This window comes from Lycium barbarum, chromosome 2, assembly GCF_019175385.1.
Source record: "Lycium barbarum isolate Lr01 chromosome 2, ASM1917538v2, whole genome shotgun sequence".
Lineage (NCBI taxonomy): Eukaryota > Viridiplantae > Streptophyta > Magnoliopsida > Solanales > Solanaceae > Lycium > Lycium barbarum.
This window is the reverse complement of record NC_083338.1, coordinates 146,726,452-146,735,732: the sequence shown is the minus strand read 5'-3', so window position 1 is coordinate 146,735,732 and position 9,281 is coordinate 146,726,452. Positions and strand designations below refer to the sequence as shown.

Genomic DNA, 9,281 nt, shown 5'->3' with positions numbered 1-9,281 from the left:
AACAGAAGAGGATAATCTCTGCAAATGTCTGGATGAGATACCCCTCCATAGAGCTTGTGTTACTGCTGTACTGTACTTTTCAGTTGATTCCTTAGAATGATGTACTCAAAAACAGTGAACTGCCACTATAGTCCATGCAGATAATTCAAATGGAGCACGAGATTTCAGTACTAGAATAAGTAAATGCATACAAAGATCAACACATAATGCACTACAAGGAATGGCTAATACTTTTATATAAAATACATTTAACTCAAGGCTTGATGTTTCTCTTTTGGGGAAATTTGTGTTGGGAGTATGAAGACATCTGGCTTCAAGCCATAAAAATATTACAGAAAAAATAAAGAGAAAATAAGGGGGATATCTCCTACGGATATCTACATATGGAACAATTACATTGGGAAAATCCTATTCAAAGAAGACAGCCTTACCTCACAAGAAAAGTTGGCTAGACAAGTGGGAAATACCTCCACACAACAAATACTTTACGTCTCCTCATATGATGTGTTAGTTAGATCCTCCACTTCCTTCTACGCTTCTATGCCCGAAATGCCACAAGGATATCAAAATACTGCACAAAGTTGCAGCTGCAAGTATAAAAAGCTTTTAATCAGCTTTGTCATGGCAATGATGACCAGGGAGTGGAACCAGAGCTCTGCCCAGCGTGTGAAGATACAGCAATGTCTGTAAGTAACATATAAACTATTTTAGAGAGACATGCACATCAATCATTTTAAACATGTCTGTCTGTTGGATTATGTATTTATAGCCTGTGATGAATGATATGAACTTTGGGAAAAAAAATTTACCAGAAAATACTAGAAGCCACACTGCACGAATCTAGACCTTTTGGACTTGCTCGTGGACTTCTAATGCTTCCAGAACGCTGCTTACCCACCTGCACCATGTGACTTCATAGCATCAAGTAGATCAAATTCAAGCGAATCTGACAAACATGTAATGGAAAATGGAAACCAATATATAGTCCCTGCCTCCTACATATCTCACTACATCCCTAGAAGAGTCAGCAGGAGAGTTAACACTCTCATGTGTCAGCAAGCATATCAGCATATGGTCTTTGCCCCAATTGAGACCGGTTCCAATCACGATTACTCAGACTTAGCAGTTAGGAATAAGCCAAGAACCTAACACTTAAAATCTGACGCTTGACAAGAAAGATTTTCCACCACACTCTGCATCATCATTCACCAAGCCACTCAACCCTAGCTCCTAAATGCTTGAGCCTTCTCAATGGAATAGCATCAACACTAGCATTTGGCTTAAATTTAGTTTGATTTTTTATTTGACATAGTTGTAAAATGAATCAAACTAAAATTTCCATCATGTACTTGAATTTGCCAAGCTCAACATCACCCAATTTACTGAGCATAAAACCTTCTTGTCAGATGGGAGTTTAGATTGCCAAGACAAGGGCATCGAAAAAGAGGCTTGATAGCAGCAGTGATTTTCCCTTCATCAGTAGTCTCTTTCAGATAAAGAGACTACTTCTACAATGTTACTCTTCACTAAAAGCTACTTATTAAGAAAACCCAAGAAAGTAATAGTAACTTCTAGTCAGATGGGATAGAGCAGCAGTAGTAGTAGTAGTAGTAGTAGTAGTAGTACTATGAAATGGTTCCATATCGGGGATACTTCTCACTAGCTTTTTGTGTAATTGGAAAGAAAAACTACACAGGTTAGAAGGAACAAACAAAAAACATACTCCCTAGATAAGACTATTGACGAAAGAAAAACGCACAAAGAAAATATAAAGACAAGGACCAGAATGATGTACTCTTCCCACAGACAATTCCTGACAGAGATGGCAGTGAATAATTGCTTCTCTGCAAAAGAGATCATACCAACTACACAGAGCAAACATAGGCGCTAAAAATAGCAATTGTCATATTGGCAGTAGCGCTGTACTTCTTGCAAGACAGAAGCCAAAGTATCTTTAAATTTATGGACACAACCAGAAAGGGAGAAAACGCAATAGAAATAACAGAATACGAGATTTGGATCAACACGTTACCCTTCAAGACCAGGACTTGTTGGATAGTATATATTTCTAAACCCAAGTCTTTTCGCTGCTGAAGCTGTTGTCTCCCCAATACATGCAACAGCATTGTCCCACTGCCTCGATGCTGGAATAAGATTAGCCCATACCCTGTCACATAATTCAGCAGAATGAAAAAGGAATGAGCAAGAAGTAAGAGAATAAAGCCTCTAAAAATAAGGTAGAAGGATGAACAGCATAAGGATACAATTCTAACTCTGGCTCAATGAACAATATCTGGAAACATTTCTGTCTAATATTTTCTAGCATGTTGGCGGAATTACCGTCATTAGCTATAGAACCTAGTCCACTTGCTTATTCCATTAGCAGATACCAAGTTTTCATCCGTTTACTTTTGCTATAAATGAACAATTTTGAGGCATCCTACCCGAGGGCAGAAGGAGATGCTACAGTAACAACAGGAGCAGAGAGTGCTAGTTCAAGAAGATATTGATCAACGTGACTGACTGGTGCCTGCAAGAAATGACAAAGATAAACGCAGAAAGATGAGATCTAATTAGTTTATCTCAACTTAAGGATCCAAGATGTGGTGTGATATCTGAACTTTGCCCATTTGTCAGGAAGAAATGACAAGTGACCCTCTTTTCAGGATAAGTGTTATTGACCAAATTTGCAAGCATGCTAGTCTCGTGTGAGTAAAACGAATTTCCTTCTCCAACGAGGCAATAAAGAAATATAGTACCGTTGTGTATGTGTTCAGCCGAGTAACCTCAAATCCCCGCTCAGAAAGTCCTTCCTCTGAAATAAAGGAGCCGTATGTCAGTTTAGGACTAATCCAAAAAGTTTCAAATTCTGAGGAAAATATGCATACTAAACGCGAACTATCAAGGTGAGACAGCTGCAAAATATTGGATGAATCAAAATCTGTGTACAGGTTATGGCCTGTAAGAAAGGGAAGAAGAAGCTAGGGTTTTTGTGGTTAGTCTTTTTCTTTTATTCTTTTCACTTTTTTCTGGCTAATGGTTGACAACAGAAAAGGACATCGCCACAGAAACTACAGATTCCCCACAGCAACAGAAAAAATCAGAATGTGAATATATGGAAAAAGAGATTTTTGTACGAAATTGAATTGATGGGGGAATGAGGAGAGACAGAAGCATAAAGAGAAGGAGCAATATCGCACACACCAATGTCAGTGCTGGCTTTTGCTGAAGCAGGATAGAGAACAGTGCACTTGTCGTTCCCATTCTTTGGAAGCTCTAAAGCTAAAACCTTGCCAGTTGCTGAAAATGCAATCAGAATGAAAATTTCAGTCTGAGGAAAAACCATAACATCAGTCAAATAAAAGAAGGGATTTAAATCTATGACAAATACAAGTGTCATCCCTGTGCACATGTGTGTGCCTTGTGCTATTTCTAACTATCAAAACCAAAAGTTGAAAGTTTCACTGAGTGCCTTTCGACGGTGCAAATGCCACATCAAGATACTGCTTTGAAGAGTGAACAATTTCATCAAATATGCTAGCTGTACCAGATCCAACGACCCCTACTCTGACAGATGGGGTCCCAGCAGCTCTAAGTAACAAATCAGAAGAGGTATGAGGGACCAGAGAATGCAAAAGAAAATATAGATCATTGAGGCAGCTTAAAAAATCTGAGTCTTCTTTCAACAAATAACAGTAATGAAAAGCATAGATAGTACACTTTCATCTTGTCTGGGAACTATTTCTTGTACCATTTTTTTTTTGACAGGTAATTCTTCTGCCATTTTTGGTCCAAATACTTCATTTGAAAACATAAGTACACACATAACTGGAGACACTCTAACGACTCTTGCTTTTTGTATACGCTGACAATACTGTACCAAAGACTTGTCAGAAGGATAAATTAGTTATTCAACATCACAAGGTGAAGAACTTTAGACAAGATTAACCCTCTCCAATGGTAACTTTAAACCTAATCCTTACTTCCAAGCATCAAGAAAAACCTTTCCCGCCTCTGGTGAAGTAATGATAATCCAGTCATACGATGTCTCTGCTATCACAAGAAGAAAGGGGAAAGAGCGTTAGTGCCACTCCAGACAACAGAGAACAAGTTAATCTGTTAATTTCTCTATATCTAGTGAGGACTTCCATAGGTCTAGAAAGCCAATCATAAAGTTTGCTGATATCACTTATAATCGGACGCCCATTACAGTAATCTAAAACAGATGCCAGATGTGTGCAAGATACTCACGCAAGAGAGAGGGATACGATAACCATTCTTAGAATATTAATCACAGCATAGGCACTAGGTATTGGAATTTTTTTGTAGGGCCTGCAATAAAGAGAAATCAAAGAGCAACATTCCTTTTTACTTGTTTTATAAACTGTTCATATTTATTGAAATTTCTTTTCTGTTAAGCCTAAATTCGTTATCTTACTGAAGCATAAATGTTATTCTTATATTATCATCTAGCACAACTTTAGTTCTAAGAGTATAGGTAGTAAAAGTTCCAATTTTGCACATTCAATAAAAGGATAACCATACACATTCCATAAAAAAGATGTCATTTGACCTTGAGAACTCGAGAAAATTATATTAAGAACAACAATCTTTTCTTTTTGGTTGATATAGTAAAGAAAGAGAAACAATCAATATTAGCATTCTAATATTAGAGTTCTAGAGCACCAACTAACCTATAAAACAAATCGCCTCTAGATAGTATATTTGTGACAAAGCAAATCAAATCCATTTGTAGGAATCTAAAATTCATACAATGAAGAGAAGTAATGCCATAGAAATAAATTTACACAGATGCTCGAAGCTGAGTCTTGAGCAAGCAAATATGAACTAGGATTTTCAAAACAAAGCAGAGACAGAAAGAACCTACCACTTAAAATAGAAGTGAGCCTGTCTAGATCAGGTAAGTGCATGTGCTGAATGAGAGGAAGCTCAAGACAATCAATCCCATGTCTGGCCTGTAAGCATGAAAAGGAGGGAACACATAATTATCAAAGATGCCACATTTACTACTTTCTAGAGAGACATCCAAGCTAAAAAGTGGTCTGCCCCACATTTATCAAGTCTAGATCACCGTGATCTTTGATGTTAGAAATTTGGACTGATTGAGAAGTTGTTTGCCCCACTTTTGCTCATTCGTGATGATTTCTCATAGTACATTTTTACAGATACATTATTTTCTACTTCATTTTTTCATTTCTCCTATTTTACGAGGAGCAACCACGTGACCTCGGAAATTTTTTCGAAATTCTATAGCGCATTTGCTTCTTTTTTTCCTCTACCAGAAAGCAAACAAAAATGCATTCACTATAAAACATTTTCCAACAAATAAGTCATTTTTTTTATAACCGTGGTGTGCTGGACAGCTTGCACGCACCTCGACCAATTCCACGAGATACCAGCCACCTCCTACCAGCAACAGGTATCAGGTAACTCTGTCCACCAAGGCTCGAACAGATGGGAAGAAATCACCTAGTATTTGTCTCTGCAGGGAATTGAACCTGAGATCTCACGGTGCTCAACCCTCTTCATTGACCGAGTCATTTTTGAAAAACAACTTTCTAGAAAATACTTTCAAAGTGTTTGGTCGTCGGAGAGTGGAAACATATTTGGGGAAAAACATTTGTTAAAGATTGATGTAGTACTCTAATAAAACTTTTGAGTATTAAAATTGATAATAATGTCTAATTGTTGATTGAACCAATGATATGAAATTAAGAGTTCAGATTGTTTTGGGAAAAAAATGACTTCCTCACTCACTTATGAGATGCCATTTTCCTCTTTTTGGTAAAAACTAGAAAAATACTTTCAACAACAAAACATCAGAAATGACCTTGTGCAGTTGAGAAGAAGTTTCAGCGAATTCCCACTCTAGAGGGGAAGTCGAGCTCGCTTTGGAGTGGAGGTATACCGAAGCTAAAAGAAAAAAAGTTCTCTTGTAGGCCCTTGGGGAGTTATTGAGCTTTAGAATTTTCTAAGAGAGACCTTAACGTAGTGATACATATATGCTAGCTAAATTATTGTTTTTTCCTGAGGTGTTTTCCCTGACGTGGACGACGGATTACGTCGATTCGAACCACGTTAAATCTTGTGTTTTTATATTTTTGCATTAACAATTGGTATCAGAGCTTTTGGAACCTGAGATCTAGGAGGTGAGGAAGCTATGACATCTAGGAAGTTTGAGGTAGCAATTTTTTTTTTCTTTTGAGATGGTAACAGTAAATTTTATGGGTGAAGTAATATAGATCATGATCACGGCCTTGTTGTGGAGAGAAGGATCATTTTAGTTAATTCAATGATATATAGTAAGGAAGAGGCAACGTTACAAATGGTAACACATGCTTTGAATTCGAATGAGTTGTGAAGTCATATCAACAACAATGAGAAAGAAGACCATGGTGAGGGTTTGACTGTTATAGGTCGCACTAGCTAAAGAGAGAGTGGCAACTCGGCAAATCACTTATACCCTAGCAACTCTATTTGTTACTCTATTATGTCTCACTTGATCACTCGGTGCTTGAGCACACCTTACTCTTACTTCTTGCTTGAGCACATCTATCTACAACTCCAATGAACACCTCTTTTTATAGATGGCCATGGAAGGATCTAGTGGAGATAATATTTTAGAACTATAACTTCCACTTATTTTTAGAATTATACTATCTAGAATCCTTCTAGAATTCTCGCTCTAGAACTTCCATTCTAGAGTTCTTCTATGACCTGTCTAGAAGTCCTTGAATATTCTAGATTTTCCATTATCTTGGTGGTTAAGTTGGTGATGACTTTTTAACACTCCCCTCAGCACTAACTTAATCCGTTCTTTGCATCCTTTGAGAGATTCTAGAAACTTTGCAATCATCTTGATATCCGGGTGCTTTGTGAATTTCTTCCTCCATCGGCTTTCCACTCACTGCTCTTTCAAGCTTCTTCAAGCGTAGTAGTCTCCTTGATCTGGAACACCTCTGCTAATGCTGCATCTATATACTTGGGGTTTGAAAGTTTTAGTCGGGTAGACCTCCTTAATTGTTATTGTGGTGCTTCTTGGACTCCAGACCCCACTTTGTGGGATTACATTGAGTATGTTGTTGTCGTTGTGCTTCTTGGACTTCTACTTGCAACACTTTTGAAGTTTCGCAAGCGAGTTTTTCATGAATTCTTGTTTTTCTTTTGTTGGGATACTTCTGGTGTAGTTGATTCAGGTTCTCTTCTCGCCTTTTGGTTAGTTTCTATTCTGTGGAGATACTTCTGGAGTAGTTTCTTGTGCTCAAGCAAGCAAGAAGAGTGAGAGGATGCATGACCTTTCCAACTTTAACCTACGACCTTTTTGCTACTTCAACATCAATTGGTGGTGTAGCGTCTGAGCCACCAACAATAGCCATCTAGTGAGTTATTTCTCAGCTACTTCATTTAGAAGTTCTAGATTATTCCTTCTTTGCCTTATCTAGAACTGCACTTCTAGAATTCTCATTCTAGAGTTCTCCTCCCAATTTTCTACAATCCTTTGAATATTAGATTCTTCATTAAAATATCTTAGATATTAATTAAATTGGTGATGAATTCTTAATAGTGTTCTTTTTTTATCGTTTCCGCGTTAACAGACCTATTCTCCAATTTTTTTTTAAAAACTATTTCCTCCATACTAACACACATTGTTGTAAAAAACACTTACATCATCAAAAAAAAAAAAATGATTCACTTCTTGCATTCTGGATTTACAACAATGCAAGAAGTGAATCATAAAACAGGTCTGCACATGATTTAATGCTACTAATTACATCCTTCAAATGACTTTTTTAAATCAAATTTATGTATACAGACTATTCTATCATGCTTGTTATAGTATATGGCTTATTTGCTTCCGTTATTTCTATTTTCGTACTACTTTGTATTGCTTATCCTTGTGCCGAGGGTCTACCGGAACAACCTCTCTACCTCCCAAAGTAGGGGCAAGGTTTGCGTACAGTCTAACCTCCCCAGACCCCACTTTGTGGGATTTCACTGGGTATGTTGTTGTATGCACACACTTTCAATCTATGCTTCCAGAATCATGCCTAATCCTCCACAGAATCACTAAACCAAAGACTTCCTGATTTCTAGACTAATTTGCAGTTCACTGTTTCCTTTCTCCGCCATATCCTAAAAATTCCTAGAAATGCAAGTGATCATCAGCTAAAATGTTCAGCTTGCTTAAGCATTTCATCAAACATCTAACCTTTATACCAATGTAGTTGCGAGAAACATACAGATATGGTACGTATGCACAAAAATTATATATCTTGCAACAATCAGAAGCAGTAGACCACCACAAAACAACAACAGAAACCCTAGAACTTCGAGAAAAATAAAATTCAAATCAAACAGAAGTAAAAAACCAGCAAATAACTTGAAGAATTAGATATATTTATTATGTACCAGAGCATTGATGAGCTTGTTGTTCTTGCCGCGTTCTCTGGTGACAACAACTTGCGGCTCCTTCGAACACGAAATGGTGACCGATGAGAGTGAAACGCACGCGCCGCCGGCTCTGAATGAAGGACGGAAGCAGCTCCGCCGCGTAGTGGAAGGAGACGGCGTCGTCAATGGAGGAGAGAAGAAGGAGAGAGAAAGCTTAGACATTTGTGAAACGTGTTGCTGTGAAGACTGGCAGCTGTATGCCCTGTAACCGATTTTAAAACCGTACCTTTTAATCAGCAGTCAGTTACAACCTTGTTTGGATGGTATTTCATAATATGTTGTTGGATTGGCCAAAGTTAAAGATCTTGAACTTGTCCTGTTTTTTCATTTAGACTCTTTAATTAAAACGTTGATCATCTAGACCCTTGAACATAAGATAAAATGAAGTTTTGAGTTAAAATTGTCCCTTATTTATGGGAGTAGGTTCATTTTGGTACCTCAAATATTATCCTGAGTATATTTGATCCCTTATCTATGGGAATAGGTTCATTTTGGTCCCTCAAATATAACGCTAAGCATATTTAATCCCTTAACTATGCTAAAGTGGGGCACTTTTGGTTCCCCTAATAGAACCCATTTAAAAAGTAACGTTACTAAACCCATGTGACACTCACGTGACTCGTAAAAGACTAAACCCATCAGACAAAATGCAAAGCGAAGTAATGACATTTCTCTAAAAAATGCAACTCATATAAGATATTAGCAAAGCAATTCATAATATTTTGATCATATGGTTGGTAAACCAACTCTTAAACGGTAATCTGATAGCACACATGGAACCGTTTCACTTATTTTGAAAGCATGTGAAT

At 37.4% G+C, this 9,281-nt stretch overlaps 1 protein-coding gene across 6 annotated transcripts; it reads right to left on the bottom strand.

Annotated features, from left to right (window-relative positions):
- Positions 1–212: 212 nt before the first annotated feature.
- LOC132627906 (uroporphyrinogen-III synthase, chloroplastic) lies at positions 213–8,710 on the bottom strand. 6 transcript variants are annotated; one of them, XM_060343517.1, is made up of 10 exons: positions 8,431–8,703; positions 4,889–4,976; positions 3,984–4,053; positions 3,473–3,591; positions 3,205–3,300; positions 2,760–2,815; positions 2,445–2,530; positions 2,033–2,167; positions 810–898; positions 213–684 (listed from the first exon to the last, which is right to left on the bottom strand). In XM_060343517.1, exons 1-9 carry the CDS (start codon positions 8,632–8,634, stop codon positions 841–843), a joined length of 912 nt encoding a protein of 303 aa, XP_060199500.1. In that variant the 5' UTR covers positions 8,635–8,703; the 3' UTR covers positions 213–684; positions 810–840. The 6 variants fall into 6 exon arrangements, 5 of the variants coding, with proteins under 5 accessions (XP_060199500.1, XP_060199501.1, XP_060199502.1 ...); XM_060343518.1 differs by having other exon boundaries at positions 213–587; XM_060343519.1 differs by having other exon boundaries at positions 3,984–4,050; positions 8,431–8,699.
- Positions 8,711–9,281: the final 571 nt, after the last annotated feature.

Bases quoted from the DNA above. Each gene is read 5' to 3' on its own strand.
- LOC132627906 (XM_060343517.1), bottom strand. From the start codon at position 8,634: ATGTCTAAGCTTTCTCTCTCCTTCTTCTCTCCTCCATTGACGACGCCG. The intron at 4,977-8,430 runs GTACATAATAAA...TCATGCTTACAG, and splicing joins ACAAGCTCATCAATGCTCTG to GCCAGACATGGGATTGATTG. The intron at 2,816-3,204 runs GTGTGTGCGATA...CCTTTATTTCAG, and splicing joins AAAAGCCAGCACTGACATTG to AGGAAGGACTTTCTGAGCGG.